The sequence below is a fragment of the Cuculus canorus genome, chromosome 5 (assembly GCF_017976375.1).
Source record: "Cuculus canorus isolate bCucCan1 chromosome 5, bCucCan1.pri, whole genome shotgun sequence".
Taxonomy (NCBI): domain Eukaryota; kingdom Metazoa; phylum Chordata; class Aves; order Cuculiformes; family Cuculidae; genus Cuculus; species Cuculus canorus.
Window position 1 is genome coordinate 15,448,146 of NC_071405.1, and position 23,863 is coordinate 15,472,008.

The following is a 23,863-nucleotide window of genomic DNA, read 5'->3' on the forward strand; positions in this document are numbered from 1 at the left end:
ATGCTTGTGGGTTATTGCATGCAACCTGAGAATTCAATCAATTAATGCTTGATTAAAAAGAAAAAAATCTTTGATTTATTCATTACTTAGAAAAATTTGCAGTGAAGAACTAGAAACGAGGCCACAGCTGAAACATTTACCTGTTTTCCCTGCCCAAAATCTAGGAGCAGGTACTCAACACAGAGGATACATTTATCTGTATCATTGCGGATAAATAGTATTTCCATGATGGCCTGAACTTTCCACCTTGCATTCTTTACATGGACAATGACAAATTACATTAAACAATGACAGGAAAAGAAAGTCCAGCACTGGAATAACTTGCACAGCAACTTTTGGGCTGTTTTTTACCCCCTGGTTGGCACACCATCTGTTTTTCTCATGTGATGCAGTCACAGCAAGGAAACGGTGGCCAAAGGTTCTCTCCATTAGGCCATCCAGTCAGCCTAAAGCCCATAAAAATGCTGAAGGAATCCTACAGTGCAATTATAAAGAGACTGTTAGCATAGCCCTTCTCCACAGACAAAAAAAAGGACTTGGTTAGTTATACATTTGTGTTGGAGATGCTAGGTTTTTAACCATATTCTGAATTCACAGATGCTCAACAAGGCTTCTCTTACCATGACAGGAGAAGTCCTGTCTCTGGAAACATTCAAGGTCAGGTTGGATGGGGCTCTGAGCAAGATGTCCCTGCTCACTGCAGGGGCTTTGGACTAGATGACCTTCATGGTCCTTTCCAATCCAAACACTGGCAAACACAACCGATTCCTTGTTTTCTTCCGATGGTTTCTGCTGCTTCAGTTTTCATACCGATCTGGCATAAGCTTCTGAGTTTTGGGTGGGGTGAGAAGAACCAGTGGTATAAACCCTACTTCAAACGCACATAACGAAGAGTTACAATGCTCGCAGTAATCTGCATCTGGTAGCCTTAGGCAAAATGCCCAGTGCTAAAATAGCTGCCTGAAGCAACAGGATAACCTTTTTCCTGTTACAATTACACAGGGAAGTGTCATTCCCACCACCTAGTTACCTTCTCACTCCACCCACACAGAGCTCACAGGTGTCCTGCGCTCACCAGTGGTGCTCAAACCCTCACATGGCAGTGCTCAGAAGTTGACAAAACAGCTTTGTCCTCTCTCTTGGCTTCTTCTACAGTGAGCAGTAATTACAGTTCCTCTTCAACACCCCAAGGGAGAGCCACTCCCTGAGAAGAGTAAAATCTACATGTTTCTGTAGAGCCTTGTGACCTTCACCCGATACCACTTAACCAGAACATTTAGATCCTCCGACCGTGAGTTATCTGTCCTTAAAACACAGCACTGGAATAAGTTCCAGTTCTACCAAATCCCTTTTTCACTCATACTTTGAACAGATGATGAAATACCTGTTAAGAAAGACCATTACGCCACAAATACCACATTTTCCCCTCACAGTTAGTACTGCAGAATCCTCAAAATGGAACTGTTTTCAAACCATTCCAGTGATTCACAGGGCTGTTCTGTAAGGACACCGCACTTATTTTTGCTCCTCTAGACAGTTCACCTGAACACCTGTTGTAGGGATCATACGGGGTATTTGTTTTCCTGCCTTCTTCCACTGTGGAAGATCCAAATGCTGCATGACACGAGAAAAGATAAGTACAGGGAGAACATAACATCTAAAAAAACAGGCTTTCTGTATGAGCAGTAACTAGTCAGTAATGGAAACAGTCTGTTGAGGACTGATTGTCCTCAGAGGAACGACTAATTCTGGATGTTAAAAACAACTGACCACAGCAATGCCAGTCACACAAATATTGCTCAAGTCTTGGCATGAGAAGATCCATGCAGCACTTCAAAGCAAAGGAGGCAGTTAAGTTGTTTATTAATGACAATGGAAACAAAATAAAAGTGATAAAGCAAACAAATACTTTTTAAATATAAAGTTTTTAGTCATCTGGTGTTCTGCTAGGCTCCCTCCCTTTTTCTTTTCTTTTCTTTTCTTTTCTTTTCCTTTCTTTTATTCAGGTGTAGTTACAAAATCCATAGAGGATTTAGGGAAACATGATACTTCACCATAAATTTGTCACCTACGACAAAGTCTGAACAGCAAACATCATATAAAGAAAAAAACTCAAAACGTATTTACAAATTCATACTTGTAGTCATTGGGAAATTTCTTGGTTACTGAATGGTGGATGATGCATGAACACTACATTCCAAAAGGCATTATCCAGTCAGAGTCACTTAGCATAAAATTAAGCTGAAAGACAGATTGTCTAAAAATAAGGCCAGTTTAATTCCTAATTTATGCATTTGATGACCAGAATTTTCCGGTACTTCTATGTTAATAAAAAAAAGCATAAGAGCACCTGATCTCACCCAAACAGGATACACAGACCAAACTGCAAGTTTCATGCTTAGTGGGAGTTATCAAGAGTAGAAACTTGGGAGAAAGGATGATAGTATACACCTTTTTTTGCCATCTTGTCTATTGCTAATTTTAAATGCTTGTATAAAAACCAGTCCCCACACCATATTTGCATTATGATCATAAATAGGCAATAGTTTAAAAATGTAAGATATGATTACCTTGGACTATCAAGCTGTTTTGCACTTTGGAAAAAAGTGAACAAAGCCCAAGCACCTTTCTGACCCTCTCCCTCCCTCTCTTTGCCCCCACCCCGAGTACCATTCCCACTTCCAAACCAAGAAAAAAAGAAGTTATACTCTGATGAATATTAGAACTGGCACCAACATTCATGCTAGTTGCCTTGATGTGCAACAGGAAGTTCATTTACAATAGTCAAATATTTTTATGCACTAGCCCCAAAGAGTTCAGCTTCTGAAAACAGTTTTTATTGTTTTGAAAATAAATCCCATCAGGTATGACGTGGGCAGCGTCCAGAAGGTGCAGGAATGTCCAACACTCTGCGTCGATCTTCATATTCATCAGTGTCTGTAGAATCTTCATCTTCATCCAGTGCATGTTCATTATGATTTGTTTCCTAATACAAAACACATCCATACTTAATCAAAGCCTTCAATTCCAACGAGTTACAAGAAAGCACTAACAACTGCATACAAAAATCTGCAGTCTGCCTTGTGCTCTGTGTCCTAAAACTGGCTCCTTACAATTGCAATATTTCATTCGTAATAGAGTTCATTTTGCCAAACTACTTGACCTATCACTCGGTAAATATCGGTTAGCCTTCATTATTTCATATGTACAACTATGCAAAGCCACAATTTGGTATCTTAGCTGTACCAATTTTCTTGGCGGCTTTTATTAAATGTAGTTTAAAAAACAAAGGGTCGTTACTACCTTTAAGTTGGAGGTACAGCAAAACAAAAAAGCAAATTATTTATACAGTCAGCTGAACAGAAGGAGATTACAACTCCCAGCAATGTGAGCAAGAGTTATGAGATTCCAGTTTCTGTTAGAAGCACGACATCTGCTGGTGTAGATGGTAATAAGAGCATCTCAAATCCCTGGAAAAAGGTGAGAAAGGGTACAAATAGCTGTCTACCCCCAAGGAAAGACTTGGTGCTTGCAGAAACACCTTCAAGTTCTATCTGAATTAGTCACTAAATAAGTGCTACACTAGTGATAAAAGAAATAAAACCACCTTCTTGAAACGCACCAAAGCAAAAGGAGAAGTTATAGTTAAGCTGCAGTCCCACAACTAAATCTGCATTAACAGCAAGCTATAGAGCTTATTGACTGGCAAATTCATTAAGTGACTTTATGAAATGCACTTTCAGTGAGCACTCATGAACATTGGACAGACTGCTGTCACTTTGAAATTGTTGTTAACGGAAACTTCCCTTGTTGAAGAAAGAAGATACGCTGTCAAGGCTAAAACAGATAACAACTCATACCAAGACAGAATATTTGAAAGAACTATGAAATCCAAACAGCTAATGCAATGTCATCTTTCTAGGTACAAATTAAGATGCAAGATAGGTCCTTAAAGCAAAATAAGCAAAGCTCAATACTGCTATAGTCCGCATAATCAGATACACTGCTGAAATATGCCCTGAACAGACATACACACACACACACATATATTTCTGTGTATCCTGAGGGGCACTTGTGTTCATAGAAAGGACATCAGGTCACATTCTACCTCTGTCAAGAATCCACAGGGCCTCTGATCTCAACAACACAACCAGCTTTCACCCTGATATCTGACAAGACATGACAATGCAAGGAGGATGACCCATAGCCATGTACAGTGTCCTACAAAAGCCAGAGCCAAGGGTCCTGAGCTAAACTGGTAGCATTACGTGACAAAGCAACGAGAATACATGGCTTTACCCAGGTACAAACTGCCTATAAAGATTATTACAGTTGCTAGACTCAGTCTTAATTGGACAATGTTTTGTATTGAATTATCAATCTGAACACTGTTCAGTACTGTAATTTTTCTACCAGAAGTGTTTTCTTCCCGATAAACATTCCAGAAGCTGGAAAGAATTCGTATAGACTGAGTGATACTTTTAAGACTACTACTTTTTTTGAGAAAGAGTTCTCAACAAAAAGCCATTTTCAAGAAAAGAATCAAAACTGAAAAACGACAACATTGATGCTGAAGCACAGTTACACTGTTCTATTAAAATTAATCCAAGTGTTCTCAGAAAACAAGAGGTCAGGGGGGAAAAAAAACCCCATCTAGGATAAGCATAACTGCACCTTCACTTACCATTCGTGCTGTAGACACCTTGAATGTTGGACACACCATGTGGAATCTGGGAATTGTGACGTTAAAGAATTTGTCATTGTAGTAGAGGCAGTGGAAGGTGTAATACCCCTCCATATATCCAGATGTTGTGGGAAACGTAGTACAGCTGGTGTATTCATAGACTCTCCCTGGACTGATAATTGGAAACTCTCCTGTTGGTAAGATCACAATAGTAAGGTCTGCAGTAGAACTACAGTTCAGCAGTTTGCTAAAGCACTTGCACTCCACAACATACTCAGGCAGATCATTTTATATTCCAGTGGATGCATAATGATTCTCAGCAACTACCGATGTTAAAAATCTGTCTAAGGAGAGGTTAACTATCAGGATATTCAGAATCCCTTGTCAAACAACTTTAAAGACGAAAGAGATGGATCCACATCTCTTTCTTTCAAGCAACAAAATGATTTTGATACAAACTATACAACTACAACCCTGTCCCCATGATGGAACAGCTAATAACGTAACTTTTATAACATGTACATTAAATACAAGAACACTCTCTCTATCGTGTTCATAAAAGCCATCTTTTACTTACCAACTACTCCAGGACCCTGAACTTCTTCTACATCGCCTTTGGCATTTGTTATTCTCCAGTATCGACTGTCCAGCTGACAAGCGTTCTCGGGAAGAGCATCTTTGGACATTTCAATTCTAGAAGCCAAACAGCACACTTTTTAGTTAGGTAACTACTTTTATACATTTTAAGAAATGCTTTACTGTCCCTGGGCTTTCTGTCCAAGTGGACTGGGCAACCTCCCGCCAAGGGAAAGTGTGCTGAATCAGTTGTCAAGATCCATCCCCATGCCTCTGCTTCACACTCTATTGTTATTTACCCCTTTCTAAAGCACAAGAGTTACATATAACTTATCTCCCCTGCCCATCACTGTACTTTAACAACTAGAAATTTGACCGTTACGTTGCGTACCTGACCAAGTAATGATTTAATTTTTTTTTTAATTAAGAAGTACAGCATGTTGAGCACATTCTATTTGTTTTAGTATGAATGCTGTGCATAAATTTGCAACAACCGATGCTTTGAACATTACATAGGTCTCTCCTGTGTTGTAGGAGTTAATTCCATTGTTATTTTTACCTGATTCTGTAAGTGAAGAAATAATGCGGTGGATGTACAGAACTGAGTTCAGGTAGAAAAGATGTGGACACAGAAACAGTAATATCTCCTGTGGTAGCAACACAATCTTTATCATGTACATACCTACAGAAAGGAAAACATTAACTCGCAAATAGCTCTGTACACTCAATACAGAAAACTAAACCTGTCAAATGATTAGTTAATTAGTAATAAGAGCATTGTGGTGCTAGATCAAAAGCAATTCTTGTCATTTGACATTTAAAAAAAGAATGTACGTGGTGTCTTCATGATGTATACTTCCCCATCACTTAAACTCACACAGTTATGGATCTCTTTGTACTTCCATTACTGCCTGTATTAAGCTGGGTGTACAATTCAATCTGAAGTCAATGAAGACACTTGTTTATTAAGGATGCATCAATACACTATTTAAAAAACAAAAACTAGCAACTCCTATGGCAAATTAACTTACAGATCAGGAACTTGGTTCTACAGCACCTCAGTTTGACAGAATTAAGGTTCTTGCTTATATTTAGAAGAGAGGCGCATGAAGATTCAAACACCAGATAAGTCTTCTTTATTTACCTATTCAGCAGGGTTATTTATGAGACCAGTTCACTGAAATGATTGCTTTTTTAATAACTCAGGACAGTCCTGCAGCTGCAGCACACTCACGGCAAGCAGAATAAATATTATGCTGTTAGTCAAGCTTCAGATCTGCTACAGTGCAAAATCCTGGTCCTGTAATACAAAGTTAAGTCTGAAGCTTCTTTTTAAAAACAAAAAGTATCCTTAAGCATTCAGTTTTACACCTTTATCTGCAGTAAGTCCCATGTCCTTTCTCCTCTCTCCACCAACAGCTTTTGTATCAGATCTTCATAACTACTAGGAAAGAGGTCAGCATTCTAAAAGAAGTATCAAAACCTTGCAGTGAGGTTATAAATCCCACTTGCAATACCTGAAAATCTGGTCTCTGATGATGGGATAACGACCAGTTACGACTTTGTTTACATAGGATGTAAACCATTCCAAGTAAGATGTACCTAGATGCCAAAGAAGAAAAGTATTCATCAGCACAGGCAAATTTGCCACCAAGCTCATTACAATAAATACTTCATGGAACCATTTTAAAGCTTTGAATGTTTTTATGATACGCTGCTCTCAGACATATTTAGATGAGTCAGTCAGTGGTCCAGTCCATTCCACCAACAAAGATCATTTGGAGAAACCAACCAAGAACTGAAGTTAAGGGTACACACTCCAGAAGTGGCACAGCAAACTCATAATCTCTTAGCTAAGCATTTCACATTATAAACACAGTCTTCAAATGCTTGTGTCTCTCCTCATCTGGTTTCCTGCTCATAACTCTTCTGCTGTGACTGGGAAAGACAAGTAGAGTGGTCTATACTACTTCTATAGCTATTTCTAGCTATTCCACCTACACAAAGCACGCAAGCGCACTGGTGGATTTATGGACTACAGCCAGGTTTTGATATCCAGGTTTCTAGATGAATAGAGCCTCTAAGAAACACGCTAGCATGTTGCAGAATTTCCCTCTCCTTAAAGCCAGGGGTAGGTCATAGACATGCTCCACACTCCTGCTACAAACCTGGAAGATGAAGGCTATGTGTCATTCCAAAGAACCTGGGATTTTCATACACCCACAGCCATTGTCTCAGAGCAGCTTTTCATACACCTACAACCCTTAATTAGGAATAGCTTGATTTCTAAGTAGATAATCAAGCTGTCACATTAAACACTCAAAGAAGAGCTTCATACAAGAGATACTAGCTTTCTGTAAAAGAATTTCTCAGCTATAAATCTTCCAAGCGTTGCAACACAGAGTTCAATAGAAAAGTCGAGATTTCTTCAATTATTTTTCAACGCTACTGACACAAAACAGGATTTAAGATGAAATACTAAGAAATCATTATCCCCAACTTCGCTGACATGTTATCAAGTACTACCACTTCTGTTAGATTAAGAGTACTTACCACTTCTTCCTCTGAGTAAGAGCTATGTGTGCTGTCCTTTGATCTTTTGTAAGTCTAAGGAATTCCAAGTTTATTATCCTCCTCTCGTTTACCACTAATCCACAAAATGCAAACCTTGTATAAAGTAATTCCGAATGGATAAAGTGGACCGATTTAACCTTCCATGTTCAAAATGATGAGGTAAATGCTGTGTATGAAATTTCTCCTCCACTCAGCAATAAGCCAAAATTAACCCTTTCAGCCAAACAGAATACATTTAAATGTGATGCCATTGACTCAATCCCATAAAAGCAGCAACACCAATTCACCAGAGAGCAGTTTTAGAGTATGACACCGTCGTCAGGTGGAGAGAAGCAAGTAACTAAACTCTTGAGCTTTGGCTGTATCTTTCGTGTGATGGTTCTAAAGCACACAGTGCATTCTACAATGACCTTTGTAAAACCAATAGCAGGCTGACTACTTCACACTGAAATTGGTTCATCCAATCAATCAGTACATAGAAAGGTATCTTAAAATTAGAGTGGTTTGCCTATCTTCAACCCAACCCCGCAATGGGATAGCATTGCCTACTGTAGTTTCTCTATAAATATTAATATATATTTCCTAAGAAATGTACAAGACTAATTAATTTTGGTGCCATTTATTACACATCTGCTTTCCCACTGAGTGAAAGGAATTAATTTAGACGCAGCTATGATTACCAGATACCAATGGATTAACAAGAAATCATCATAACACTATTCCACTTAATGTACGTGTCAGATAAATAAATGACTATAACAGATTACTGCATAGCCAAACAATTACAGTTTTCTCTTTCCCTCCTTTGTCTTTTGAACAAAGCAATCAGGCAAATAAAAAATCCAGAAAGGTTTTCTTCTGCAGCTATGTTTATAGTAAATTAGATTCCACTGAGGGATGCAAAATATTTTTAAAATAACATGACTGCAAAAACTACTGGGGAGAAAAAAGATCTTTCTGTCCAGATGGGTGTTGTATTTAATAACTACTTACATCAGCCCCATGATAGTACACTGAATGATTTGTATACAAGACACACAGAAGGACAAGCTTCAATAGAGAAAACTAGCGTCTCATTTCAAGTACACACTGTGTTTTAAAGCAGGTTATTTAGAACGCTTGCTTTGTTCAAATCATACCAACATGCACTTTCTAAACAGTGCAATTAAAACATTTTGTGAATATTTTATCTAAAGCATTACCTGTAATGAACATATCAATAGCAGATGGATTGCGAGTCATTTGGTCCTAAAAGGGAAAGAAAGTTTTGGAGGTATTAGAATGAGAGCATTAGAATTCCAAGGTTAAAATTCAACACCTTAAACAAAACATAAGGAACACTTCCCCTATACATACATATATGAATATTGTTTATGTATATTTGAACATCTGACTGGAGCATAATGATGTATAAAGCAGCTAGATTTCAGGTTTAGTGAATCAAAGAATGGGTTGGGTTGGGTTGGAAGAGACCTTAAAGCTCATCCAGTTCCAACCTCCTGTCACGGTCAGGGACACCTCCCCCTCCACAGGTTTCCTGTAGGCCCCCCTCAGGTACTGCCAAGCTGCTAACCTTTCGTCTGGGGGAAGACACATATACAGATGCCAATCTTCCATAACAGACAAGCTTTTCTTCCTTACAGAAAGGGGCAAAAGAGTTTAAATCTGCCATAGTTTGAACAAGTTAAATCAATATCTTTCAATAAAGATTAATGTTGTCCACCATCATGAACCTACAGAAATTGCTATAGCCATTGACAGCTTCATGTAAATTTCTCACACTAACTAATCAGCCCGCTTGTGGTCTTCAATGAAAACCAGATGGCAACTCAGGGGCAAGTGATAAACTAATATGAACTCCAAGTATTCACTTTCTGTTATGTAAAATACTTCAGGTATCTGATAACATGCAAAGGTACACTCGCAATTATTAAAAAAGTACATTCACAAGTATAAATGTATCTTCCTTACCGGACATTGATAAAAGATCTCGTATTTACTTCGTCCCTCCACACTCTCCAGGGCCATGTATTGACTCAGGCCAGTATGAATGCAAAAAGTAAGAGGAAGGCATTGTTTCAGACCTAGCCTCTGCTGAAAACCTCCAGCCGCTGTGTCAATATCCAACAAGTCTTCAGAGCGGTAGTGGTTTGACAGTGCTATGCTTCCCATCAAACTTAACAGATAATGACGAAAAAAAGGAAAGATAAACAGAAGATACCACTCACAATGCAAAAGTAGCTTTAAATAGTTTCTAAGCAGTGACTCTAGATGTGTATTAGACTTAGATGAAGTCCAGGTCTAACATCCAGGTACTTAACTAGGTTGTTAGCTTGCAATATTGATGCCTCTAAGATAAAGACCACCTCATGTGTTTTGAGCACCCTAAAGCATCGTTTTAAAGTCTGTTGGTGATTCCTGTCATGTCTACAACTACTTCAAAGACGCCATTCACAGCTGACACAGCTTCCTATAGTAGCACACTATAAGAATCAAGTTTTGTGCGAGTTCATTTTGATACTATTGAAGCACGAGTGATTTTTCAATTAGAAAACCCAGCTGCTATAGTAACAGTCATTGATTGAAACTACAGTGAGCAAGTGCTTTACGCTTCAGAGAAAAAGCTGATAAGTAAACAAGCAAAATAACCACTGAGTTAGGGAGACTATAATCTCAGTATAAAAATGAAGGCATACAGACAGAAGTAAACAGATACACAAGGAAAGCATTAGAAAATTTTCATGAGACAACATGGCAAGACCATCAATTGTCTTTCTAATTTTTATCTCTAGCCTTTTGTAAGTGTCACAGCAAAGAACGGGAATTTTTTATTTCTTCCATTTTTGACAATAAGGAAGTGAAATTGGAGACAGCAAAATGAGCCCCTCTATACAGAAGAATATACACATTTGGAAAAAAGTGGTACTAATTTGAAATATGTAACAGATTAGGAATGGAAGTAAGCATCAGAAGCTGAAGTTAACAACATGAATGTCAGGTTAGGGTGGAAATAAAAAACCTAAGCAACCTACAATCAACGTAGCAAAGAGGCAGACAGTGGAAGAATGAAAAAAAGGGGTAATATGATCAAAGTAATCAACTACAAGAGCACAGACTACAGCAGTGCACTTAGCAATGAGAGGAGTACACAAATCTGCCATTTACACCTCCCCACCCACACTCCTTTCTAATTTGCCTTTCACCAATGTTTTCAGCTGTAAACTCGCAGATGCTAAGCTTGCACTGGTGTTATGAAAGCAGTGACTCAGACGCATGCCGCCACATGTCAGCTGCTCTCATCTCGGGTAACAGGTTCCACTCCTCTTTTTCTTTTCAGTCTTCCCTGGAATTAGCACATTCCATGCTTTAAAAAATCAATGCTAACATCCAAACACAGAAACCTGAAGCATGTAACAGTGACAACTTGTCCCAAAATCTCCTTCATTTCTAATCTAACATTCCAACAACTTCCTGCATAGACTCCCATTACCTACACCTGATCTTTCCACTATTCATCTCCCATAAGAAAGCAAGGTTGTTCCCAACAGTAAGACCAAACCTTCCACTCACAGTGTGGCAGCCTTTCTTGCTCCAGGGTCCCACATGTCAGCCCTAACTCACACCCTAGTCACTGCAACAAGCTTTGTCAACCTATGTGTAAGGCTCCCGCCCTCATTTTGAGGGCACAGCGAGGGACCACAGCCCACTAGCAGCTGCTCAAGCTGAAAAGCATGCCCAAAGGCATATGTTTTCTCTTGCAGCCCTTCCACAGACACATAACTACAGTAGAGGCTTCATGAGAGTGAAAAAGTAGTAGGAAGAGCAGGAAGCACACAAGTTGCACAGCTCCACTTGAAGTCTACAGAACTAGGGCACCTATCTCCTCTCTTAAAAAAAAAGCAACTTCTGGAAAAGAAATAGAAAGAGAAGCCATTCTTGTGGCTGCATAGAACTGTTTCACATGTACCTTCTGCACACACAGTGCTAGAATTGGAGGAAGCTGTGCCTTCTTTACTAGTGAAGGTTTTGGTAAAGCAACACAAATGCACTGTCCCCTACAGACACTGCAGTGATTGGCCCTAGCTCTCCATATTTGCTAATGTTTGCGGCGCTTCAAATGCTGAGCTGTGAACTTTTCCTATAGCTGAAAGATTGCAAACTATGTTTGGTCATTTGCCTTCTAACCTTGACGTATAAGGAGTTTTTAATTGCTGAAACTGCATAAATTGTAAAATCTTCTACTGAGAAAAAATAAATTGCAGAATTGACATTTTGATTCTACTTAAAATGGCTCCCTGGTTTGAAAGCTATTCCCTCACCATTCTAAAGAAAAAAGCTTTTAAAATAATGAAATCCAAAGGGTGCAAACAGCTAATTTACTTAGGAAATACAAAGCAAAACTTCAGGGGAGCAACTTCCTCTGGTATGATTAGAAGTCTAACAGTTGGAAGCTTTAGTTATTACAAAAAAATGGGTTCTCACTAGGAAAAAGGACTGAAGTGTAAGAGTAATTTGAGCAATTAGAAGCCCACACCATGTTTCAATTACTGCTGAGACTAGAAGATGGCCAATCCTAGAAGCGTCACTTCAAGCAGTCACTCAGTTGCAAGACATTTAAATGCTTCATTTATCCTGTTCAGCAGACATTTTAAATAAACTATCTAAGAAACACAAACAGAATAAATAACTCAGTATATCATTTTTGCTCCTTACCCAGGAACAACTAGCTTCTGTCCATTATGAATACGAAAGGAACATCGATAGTCATCAGGGAGTTTGCAACCTATTTGTGCTTCCACAGCGTCTAGATCTTCCTCCCGCACACTCTCTGAGTACAAAAAGAAACAGAGTATTAAGTGGCAGTTTTGGAAGGGGAACCAAGAACTGCTGCTCCTGTGAAACTCTCAGACTTAATGCTGCTTCACCACTCTGCCCCCGGTGCCCAGTATGCTGTTCCTGACAAAGGTGAACATTAGAGTCTGTCTTAAGACTTCCCCTTTAAAATTCTATTTCACATCATTTCAGCAGAGCTACATGGCTAGAAATAAAGCAAAAACTAGCTATGTTCTAGACATAACAGCGTGTTTTTAACTACTATATGCTGGGAATTTTAAGTAGCCCCAGTATCCTTAGCATTATTATTTTTTTTAATCACAAAAGAAATAGATGTTTCAAAGTATCTTCCCATTTATAATTCAAAGAAAGTGAACTGACAGACATTTAAAAACAAGATAAATTCAGTTCAGCTTTGGGAGGCAGCTGTCTACTAGCATGGTCTCAAGAATCTTCCATTGATTAAATTCAGTCTAGTGGACAGAATCACGAAAATCAAGCATTTCACACACAAAGCGTGGAATTTGTAAGTGCCTTGATCAAACGAACATGGACTCAAGTCAAGACTTGGTAACTTTATTGTATGCTAGATGGCACAGAATGAATACTACATAAATTTGAAAGGAAGCTGATAATTACATTAAGTGATTACTTAATACAGGACCAATCTCCATCCAACAAAATCTCAACAGGCTTGACTTAAGCAGAAAGTATTTATAAAGTGAAACGAGCTTTTCTCCCACAATATTGTCATTAGCTGACTGAGTCTCTATTTAAAGTTTTACGTAATACTGATTTTACTCTTTCATCATTCTGAGGGCATTCTTTCCATTTCCAGCCCAATCAGTCCCAAAGAAATGTTGGCTGCACCACCCTTCACCTAGAATTTGAAGCAATAACCGGGTTGTAACACGGGGAATTTCATATTGTCATGAGAAGGGGGTGGGGAGTAACTGCTCTTACAGCTCCACACACACTTAAGAGGGTTTCTGCACCCTCACTTCTACCAAAGATCAACAGGGTGGATGGGTTGGTGTGTTCCAATTGAGGCTTTGTTTGGTGAATTTATTTTTTAAATTCTTTTCATAGTCATAATCAGTTTCATTCATATGGAAAAATTTAACAATACATTGAAACAACACCCTGTGAAAAATGGTATTTAAAAGTTTAAGTTACGGAGAAGCTCCTGCTAAAAGCTGTGATCACTATACAAATATGGAAATGTATCCTTTTAGATTTATTTTTGTCTTTCTGTAGACCAAAAGACGCTTAAATGCCCCAAATTCCTTAGGATGATTCTGGAAGTAAAACTGTGGTGAAATCTGTTTATTTCAACACAAATAATTTCAATTTCATTAACAAAATATTTGACTGACAGTTCACTGGTTCTATAGACCTAAGTGAAGTCTGTGTTTTCAACAGAGCAGCATAAAAGTTACAGAAATCAAGGCATGGATACCTACATCAAGTACTACAGCCTGTTAACCAAGAGTTCAGGCTACAGATAACCCTTCTAGCCTTTTCCTTCACTAACACTCAGAAGTAACAAAACAAAAAATATTTTTCAATAGAAGTGAGTTTTAAGTTCTAAACACATTCTGTTATACACAAATACTTAGCAAAACTTAAGAATCTAGCACTATCCAGCAAGCCAAGAAACATGCAAAATTACATATGAAAGAGATTATTGTCTATACATTTCTCCTACTTTCACAGATCCTGTTAAACATCTTGGTCTAACAGTCCATTTCATACAGAAGTACAGACGAAGATGTAAAAGATATTTTGTCCCTACACCAGAAAAGCTGAAACTTGCTGTATGTCTTGCTGTGTAAGACTTATGAACCAGAATACTGTACATACTTCAAGTATTAAAACACAATTTAAAAACTGAATCTTCGAAAGATAAATAAAAATTCTTATTCAGACACTGACCTGCAGAGGAACACAGTAAGGCCCACAAGAAGGAAAAAACCCACCTAGTTCCTTTTTAATATGCATTAGTTTAAAATGTCTGCTTTCATACGGGAGTGTTTTAATTATGTCTTAAGAAAAGTTCACAAAAATCACATCGACAGGTTCCAGGTCCTCGAAGTAATGACATTATTAAACTAAAATATAATAATAAACAAAGAAGCAAAATCCAGTCATAGCAACCAAAGACAAAAGCATGGTGATTACCAGGAACTGGGCAAGGACCATACAGGTGGTTCAATTTACTTGTTTACTCAAAGAAAAGGAAAAGAACAGCTACTTGACTGCCAAGGCTCCAGTAATTTAGGCGCACACCCAGGATGAAAGCAACATGAAACTTAATAACAGACAATGCTGCATCAGCCAAATTACTACAGAAAGCAGGCATTTCACCGTACCTTTCAAAGAACCAATCATCCGAGGGCACCGCTGTCCCAAGTACTTCTCTAGGTCATCCCAGGCTTTTTTCAAGGTAGCGTAGTAACGGATGTATCTTCCTAGGTCAGAGTAGGTACTGATGAAGATGGCTTTCCAGCTCTGATTTCGTCGACTTTTTTCCTCACTAAGTGGACACGAAGAAAATAAGTTTAAAGACCAGCCCAAAAACTTTGACTTTTAAACCTGAGAAGCTAATATGTGTTATTTGGCAGAAATAGCATGCATAATATTAAGCCAGGAACACTTTGAGCCACCTGAAGCTACACAAAGTCAATTAATTCCACTATCTATTCAACAGCAACTTGGAACAGAAATAGGAAATATTTAGGGTACATTGTATCAGGGGAAAACTTAGGAACAGTATTCCTTTAAACAGAGTGCTGTCTCTTATTAAATCTTAGAACTGGGGAACAGCTAATTCAGATCACATTCCACACACGTACAGAGAAGGCCTTCGAAAAGTCTCATTTTTTGGATCTACTGCATTAGTCACAAATCCTAGAAAGAAGGATTAAGGAACAAACCAGAGTTACACGTGCACTGCTTTGGAAAGTCAGTTTCTTAAGGAACTACTGCATATTCAGCACTCCTCACAGGCAAAACAGCAGGTTATGGGAAGGCAGGCTGCCAAAAAAAATTGCTGACTAACAATCTGACAGAGGATGCTTGTCTCCAAATTGTAATAGCCCTTGCATCTTTGTGTTAGGATATATTCCAACTCCTCAAACTGCAATCAGCACACCAAACCTAAGAGATTTAATACAGGTTTGTACATATAAATAAAAATGTAACAATTAGGAAGTCTTCATGCCACCTTTAAGATCTCTCTAGCTCTCAAAAGAGAAGAGCCTTACTTCTTGAAGGGTACACTGAAGGGTACATCAAGTTTAACCTGGGAAGTTAGATAAACTAACATCAAACTAAACAGCTAAAAGAAAAACACCCAAAGTGAATTATCTTAGTAGGGAAGAAAAGTTTCAACATATTTTCACCCTCCAAATGTTAGTTGTAGAAATTACCTACAGCCTTCCATTACTCAGTTTTTCTTGGCTATGGGGAGAGCAACATCTTGGAAACCAACCTCAGAGGCAGTTCTCCTTAGCAAAGCCCTATAGCCCCCTCATCTTCCCCCTTGTACACAACAAGTTCCTCTTTGAAAGCATCAGGTACTTAGTTTGAATTCATTTCATTACCTTCTTTCCTTGCCCCCACACCAGATTTTCCTTTCTAGTTTACATTCCAGTAAGACTATCACTTAGTATTTTTATGCAGAGAGTCTCAAAGCAAAATTTTAGAAGCTGCGTTATATCTTCATAAGCTGCATATAATCAGAATATGCACGGTATGTTTACCTTTGTGGATTTAACTTGGTTTGCTGTTAATTTTTAATAGTTCATATGATATAATACAGATTACAAATTACAGCTTTGGAAATGTTTTCCTAAACTACCTTCCCCACCTACTCATGCATATATACATATTAACTCCTTATCACTAGCTGTTCTGCCATCTGAAGCTATTTGTGTAATCCAAGGAGATCTGCATAACCTGAATAATGGAAAAATATATGGAACTGATCACCTAAGTCATAAGCAGTTAATACTCCTCACAATTTACAACCGGAAAAGAAAGATGTTGTCCAGAAAAGAGGACACAAAGAGGAGATAAGCAATAACAAAACCAGCTGCAAATTCACTTTGGTCAACTCCACAAGCTTTCTCAGCTCTTCAGAAAAACACAAGCTTTTTAGCAAAGATGTGGATTGATACCTTTGCAGTTAGATTCCAATTAACAGGCACCCTGAGTTCAGTGTGAGCAAGCATAACAGAAAGTGAACTTTCGAAAAGGACACAACATTTCAAGAACCACTTATATAAAACCTTTTACACACCCCGACGTGACTTCCTGGGGAAAGTGATGAAGAAAATCCTCCTGGAAAGCATTTCTAAACCTACTCAGTCATAGAGTTACTAGAAGTAATGTGGACAAAAACAGACAACACAATAACCCAAGTCTCATTGTCTCAGAAAAAAAGGCTTAAAACAACCACACTTACTCTGAAATAAGCCAGTATTTCTTGCAGTGTCTTTTCCATAATGGATCATGGTTTGATAGCTGATTTAATCTTCGACTTAAATAGCAGCAACTATAAATATAAAAAAATTAAATTTCATTGCAAACCAGTAGTAAAACGAACATGGATAGATCCTGATCAGTAAATTACACTTGCATGCTCATTAAACAAATGCAGAGTTTGAAAGTTGCTTAGCTGTCCTTTTTACAGTTGTGCTTACAATGGTTAAAAGTCTTCATTATAGCTACGTGAGTCATGAACTACTTTTCTACATACTTTGAGAACTGTCAGCAATTAAGTAATTTTGTAAAGCAGGTCACCCTGTAGATCTATGCCATTGTAAACAGTGTCTGAAAGACTCCACAGCGTGACTCCATTCCACCAGCTGTGAATCCTCTCCACTAGCCATGAATATTCCAGTAGCAAAGGCTAGTTATTATACTTAAATCACTTTCTTATCTAGATTATCAGTCTCTACCTTATCTCTTCCACTGTTGCCATACTACTGAAAGCTAGAGAAACCCTAAGGTTTGAGTTTTACAAAGTTACTTTCACTTTAACTTGTTTAAATAACAAACTTCATGACCAGAGACAAAGAAAGACACAGAAAAAATACAAAGGATAATAGACCCGGAAACAAGAACTGCAAGCTTGCTCTAATGAAGACCATACATAAGCTCTTGCCACTGCATTACAAGTAATATTGCTGCTTCAGGAAATTAAAAAAAAAATGTATTCTCCACTATGCAGCACTATTGCAAGTGCAGTATTAAAAAATATGCAGGATGTAATCTAAAAATGTCCTCAGAAATCATTTAAGTTTATCCTGGCTGGATGCAAGGACTTAGCAAAAGCTAACCTACATTCCCCATGCCTGCTACTTCACTTTAAAAGCAGCAATGGAGGTGCCATCAAATACTTTTACAGTTACAAAGCCTTTCTGGAACATACGCTGGTACTGACAGCAAATCATTAGAGTGCATTTATACAAATAAGAATGTGCAGCAAAGCATCAGCAACGTGCAGAGCAGGAATACAGGGAGTGACCATGTTATTCCAAGATTCATGGAATTTAAAAGAAATTACTGCCTCATTCAATCTAACCTGAACACCAGACAATATAAACCTTTTTGTCTTCTGTGTTTGAGCTGAATTACCAGTTATACTTTAAAGAAACTCCCCAAAAGATACCACCAATTTAGATGTGGTTACATCACTTCCTCTGTTACCTTGTTCTAACACTTAATGTGTGTTTTAATGGCAGCGATTGACATCTAAATACCCCAAATGAGGTAGACAGACTTAAGCTTCCAGTTACTGCTTTTTCGCTTTTTCCAGTGTAGTTCAGAAATTGTTAAGAAAGACCAACAATGTAAACAGACACAGTTACGCACTGAAATAAGGATGCTTCTCGATCTTGTCTTTGGTAAGTAAAATCAAAGTCCAGAGCTAGAGAAAACATCGTACACAAAGATTACATAATTACTCATATTTATCTGTTCAATTCAATTATCTTTTTTTTTCCCCCTCCTCAACACCCATTGCAAGCTGTTTAAGCTAGAATTGTATTAGTATTTAAAAATGAACATTGAGAAGTAAAAGCAATTCTCCAGTATGCCCTACCATTACCCTTCCCCTCCGCAATAACACAGACACAAACATATTCACTTCAAACCCTGACATCTAGCTGCCTAAGAACTTCATCCATGATACAGGGATTTTTTTTTTTTTTTTTTTGGCAGCGGGGAAAGAGGTTGGAGAACAGAAATATCCCTAAGTCAAAGTCCCTGCAGAAATCTATTATATCGGTGTTTATCAATCAAGTCTGTAATTTCTGGTAGGAAAGAAATCACTGTAGCATCACAGGACCACATGGCTTCAAATATGATAAAGACGCCATTAATACTATTCTCATTAATTACATTAAGTATTTGGTCAACTATCAGCTTTTCCAATATTTAAGGGCCACCACCAGATAAACCAGCCTGTGGAATACTAGCAAAACTGTAATGTTTGAGATGGTCAGAGTATACAAACATCACCAAAATCAAATGCGAGCAACCCAGAGATTTCCTCAACTAACACACTATTACAAACCTCTCATTATACAAACCCAACCTTATAAATAAGAGACCTACACAGTATTTAATTGTCCTTGCACAGCAAAATCTCTCTCATTTTGTTAAATACATAATAAAAATCGGTAGTGCTTTTATTACACCATTAGCAACTACTATAAAATCATACACACTGGACTTGGAACAATTGTTATAATTTTTGCTTATACTTAATCTCTTTTTTGCAGTCACATAAGACCTTTCCCTGATGTCTTCAGCTTTTTTGACTAATACTATGGGAGGGAATCAAACAACAACCATTTTGTTAATAAACTTCATGCATATCTATTCCTCCCTCTTTGATTAAATACAGTGATTTCAATCACTGTTAGTGCTTGTACATCATTGGTAGGATTTTAGCTAAAAACATACTCTCCTCTTCACTCTCTGACTCATAACTATTCAGCTATAGAATCATAGAATGATTTGGGTTGGAAGTGACATTAAAGCTCATCCAGCTCTAATCTCCTGCCATGGGGGACACCTTCCACTGGATCAGATTGCTCAAAGCCTCATCCAACCTTGAATAAGCTGTCCAAGAGGAGCTTGCCCCTTCCATTCATATTTTTCTGCCTCAAAAGTCGTCCTACTTAATTTCACTCAGTTTTCCTGAAACAACAGCTCATTCAAATAACTGGATATATTTACTGGCAACAAGGCTGCCCTTTGTTTGCCCACAGAGTCACAACAGATACAGAGAATTCCTGATTTCACAAACTCAGTTATTGGTTCATCTCTAAATTGTTATTTAGCTACAAATAAAATAGTGTATTAGCTACAAATAAAACCAACAAAATGGGGGAGAGGAAAACTGGGAAAATTCCCTTTTCCTTAAAAAAAACCCCAAAAAACAACCCAACAGGCAAAAGATCAGAACACCACCACTGTTTCTGGAAGGGGCTGCTGCTTTAGCACGTCTTCCTTATAGCAGCTCTCCAGAAGAAGCCAGACTCTTTTCCTACACGGTGGGAAGAGCTGTGGGAGTGCTTTGACCACTTCCTGCTGTCACAGCCACACCAGTCCGTGACCTGGCTCGGTTTGCACAGTGAAGTTGTGCAGCCCCAGGTCACTGGCAGGTCCCACCTCACCTCACTGCCCCTCCATGACTCCGCTCCCCAGCTTAGCCTCACCCCAGCAATCCCTCCATAACTTCTCCCCCAGCTCACCTCAGCCCCTCCACAGTTTCACCCCTGCTTCTTCCCTGCTCCATGGCTTCCTCATCAGGTCTTCCCCTCACCATCACTCTTCACATCCCTCCATGGCTTACCCTCACCTCACTTCACCCCCTCTATGGCTTCCCCTCTATCCTACCTGACCTGATCTCCTCCTCCAACCGAGACTTCCTTCCACCTCACCTCTCCTCATGCCCCTCCATGGCTTTTCACTGCCATCTCTAACACCCTCTGCCTGACTTCAGCCCCCTCCATGGCTCCCCCTCACCTCTTTCTCCGTCCAGTTTCCTTCCACCAAGTCTTCGCCCGTGCCCCAAGTCACCTCATCCCCCTCTATGGCTCCGATCAGCCTCATCTCATCTACAGCACTTCACCTGTCCTAACCTCTTCCACCCTGTACGGTCCCCCTCCACAGCTTACACCCACCACCACCTCACCTAAGCCTCCCTCCACGTTTTCTCCCCATCTCATGCAACCTCACCTTACCACCACTCCACAGCTTCCCCCTGGCCTCACCTGTTCCCCCCTCCATGGTTTCTCCCCACCCCACTCCGTGGGTTCCCCCCCCCACCCCCCCTCACCCCTCCTCCCGGTTGGCCCTTCCCTTCGACCCCCTCCATGGCTCAGCCCCCACCCCACCCCCACGCCATGGCTACCCCCTCCTCCTCACCCCCCATGACTCCCCTTCCTCTCCTCACGCCCCTCCACGCCTCCCACCACCACCCCACGACTCTCCCCTGCTCAATCCATTCCATGGCTGAACTTCCCTCCTATCCGCCCCCCTCCGGTCCCGCCCCCCTCCACGGCTCACTCTCCTCTCACCCCACTCCATAGCTTCCTCCCCTCTATGGTTTCGTCTCACTTCATGTCTTCACCCTTCCACGATTCCCGCTCCACCACTCCATGCCCCTCCCCCATGGCTTCCCCCCCACTCCTCCCCCCATCCACGTCTCTCCCCCGGCTCTCCAGGACCCCCCACGTCTCCCCCCGCCCTTCTCCTTGCCCCTCCATTCCCCCCTCTTTTCTCACTCCTCCATTCACCCCCCCTTCTTTCCCTCTCTCTCCCCATCTCTCCATTCCCCCCTCACCCCTCCATTCCCCCTTCTCTCCACACCCCTCCGCTCCCCCCTCTCTCCTCACCCCTCCGCTCCCCCCTCTCTCCTCCACTTCTCTTTCTCTCCTCACCCCCCCATTCCTCCCCACTCCTCCGTTCCCCTTTCTCTCCTCACTCCTCCATTCCTCCCCTGCTCTCCTCACCCCTCCACTCCCCCTCACTCCTCCATTGCCCCCCTCCTCCTCCATTCCCCTCCTCCTCCTCCATTCCCCTCCTCCACACCCCTCCATTCTCCCCTCACCCCTCCGTTACTCTCTCACCCCTCCATTACCCACTCTCTCCTCACCCCTCCACTCCTTCTCTACTCTCCTCACCCCTCCATTCCGCCCCTCTCCTCACCCCCGGCCGCAAAGGCTGAGCTCGGCCCTTTCCTCCCCCTTACCCCACTCCTCAGGCGGCTCCTGCGGCTCCCCGGGCCCGACCCTTACCTCATCAGATCCCGATAGTCGAGGAAGCTGAGGATGAGCAGCAGCGGGTCGGTGGGCAGCAGCTCCAGGCTGAGGGCTGAAGGCTCCATGTCCAGGGGCGCCGCCATCTTGCAAGGCGTCCTGCGGCGCCGCCGCCCGTAAATGGGCACGCGCCCGCCCCTCGCGCCGGGCCGCTCTCGGCTCCGGGGGCTCCGGCGCGCGCAGCGCCCCCTGCCGGCCCCTCCCCGCAGCGCCCCCTGTGGCCGCTCCAAGCAGCGCATGGGAGCGAAGGACTCAAAGCAATCATGGAATGGTTTGGGTTGGAAGAGACCATAAAGCTCATCCAGTTCCAACCCCCACCTCCCACTGGATCAGGCTGCCCCAAGCCCCATCCAACCTGGCCTCCAGGGATGGGGCAGCCACAGCTTCCCTGGGCAACCTGTGCCAGTGCCTCACCACTCTCAAAGTGAAGAAATTCCTCCTTGTGTCTGGTCTAAATCTGCCCCTCTCCAGTTTATGGCCATTGCCCCTCGTCCTATCACTACAAGCCTTTGTAAACAGCCCCTCCCCAGCTTTCTTGTAGCCCCTTCAGGTACTGGAAGGTCGCTATAAGGTCTTCTTGGAGCCTTCCCTTCTCCAGGCTGAACAACCCAACTCTCTCAGCCTGTCCTCATATAGGAGGTGCTCCAGCCCTCCGATCATCTTTGGAGCCCTCCTCTGGACCCATTCCAACAGCTCCATATCCTTCTTATGTTGAGGATTCCAGAACTGGACACAATACTCCAGACGAGGTCTCACAAGAGAGGAATAGAGGGGCAGAATCCCCTCCCTCGCCCTGCTGGCCACACTGCTTCTGATGCAGCCCAGGACACAGTTGGCCTTCTGGGCTGCAAGTGCACATTGCTGGCTCATGTCGAGCTGGCCATCGACCATCTCACCATGAAGAATTTCTTCCTAACATCTAATCTTAACCTTCCCCCTTCCAGTTTAAAGCCATTCCTCCTTGTTCTGTCAACAGGAAGCTGAACACAGGATTTGAGGAGCGTCAATGCACCATCAAGCCTCTGAGAAATATGTTTCCTCAATTCCACTGTGACCTTTCTGTGTGGAAAACAAGCTTAAATTCTGCTTAAATACACATACAAAATATATATCTGCCTGATACCAAAAATGCTGGCAAATAAACTCTCTAAGGCTCGCTTTGGAGTTTTGGAAAGCAAACACCCTTTAATCAGGCCTGGGCAACATGAGGTCATGATCTCTGTCAAGCCTGTGCAAGGAGACAAGCGCTGGTTACAGAGTATATTCCCCATTTTCATGCATATGTATAAATTTTCCCAGAAATCGTATGCATATTCTATTACTGTCCAAGGACTAGTTTTAATGTTATTATGAACTTCACAACAGTCAAATCTCTTGCTAATTTGGAGCTGGCTCCAGCTCTCTGTCTGACCCTGCATCTGAGATCAGGAAAGACTGCAAACTGAGGTGATTACAAAAGAAGACACATCTGCTCAACACAGATCTTGAACACAAGACATAACAGTGCCTGGAAAAGCACTATCTGGCAAAACATGCTATAAAAAACCATGCTGTCAGAGGGAATAGCTATCTAACTTTCAAAAACACAGATACTTGGATGAAGTTAACTCTACTTCAGCTTGAATCAAAATATTCCACTCTTTGTAATAGTAACTACTTTTTGTATCAATGACACTCTCCAACCTTCTGCGCCATCAGCTCCATGCAACCCTCCAGGCTTGGTGTCACAAGTTTTGTCCCCAGGGCTCAGTGCTGGGTCCAGTCCTGTTCAATATCTTTATTGATGATCTGGATGGGGGGATTGAGTGCACCCTTAGTAAGCTTGTGGATGACACTAAGCTGAGGGGAAGTATCGATC

General features: G+C 40.9%; 1 protein-coding gene across 1 annotated transcript; it reads right to left on the reverse strand.

Annotated features, from left to right (window-relative positions):
• Positions 1-780: 780 nt before the first annotated feature.
• FBXO3 (F-box protein 3) lies at positions 781-22,259 on the reverse strand. The gene is made up of 11 exons (XM_054067885.1): positions 21,985-22,259; positions 17,136-17,225; positions 15,040-15,203; positions 12,548-12,662; positions 9,806-10,010; positions 9,037-9,082; positions 6,778-6,862; positions 5,820-5,942; positions 5,262-5,377; positions 4,685-4,875; positions 781-2,986 (listed from the first exon to the last, which is right to left on the reverse strand). The coding sequence occupies exons 1-11, from the start codon at positions 22,242-22,244 to the stop codon at positions 2,861-2,863; spliced, it is 1,521 nt and encodes a 506-aa protein (XP_053923860.1). The 5' UTR covers positions 22,245-22,259; the 3' UTR covers positions 781-2,860.
• Between the last annotated feature and the right edge of the window lie 1,604 nt (positions 22,260-23,863).

What these genes read in the sequence shown, in the direction of transcription:
- FBXO3 (XM_054067885.1), bottom strand. Translation starts at nt 22,244, where the DNA reads ATGCGCTGCTTGGAGCGGCCACAGGGGGCGCTGCGGGGAGGGGCCGGC. An exon ending in GATGATTGGTTCTTTGAAAG is followed by an intron (nt 12,663 to 15,039) that starts GTACGGTGAAAT and finishes TTTTGTACTCAG; the next exon opens with AGAGTGTGCGGGAGGAAGAT. An exon ending in AGATCTTTTATCAATGTCCG is followed by an intron (nt 9,083 to 9,805) that starts GTAAGGAAGATA and finishes TTTCCCTTTTAG; the next exon opens with GACCAAATGACTCGCAATCC.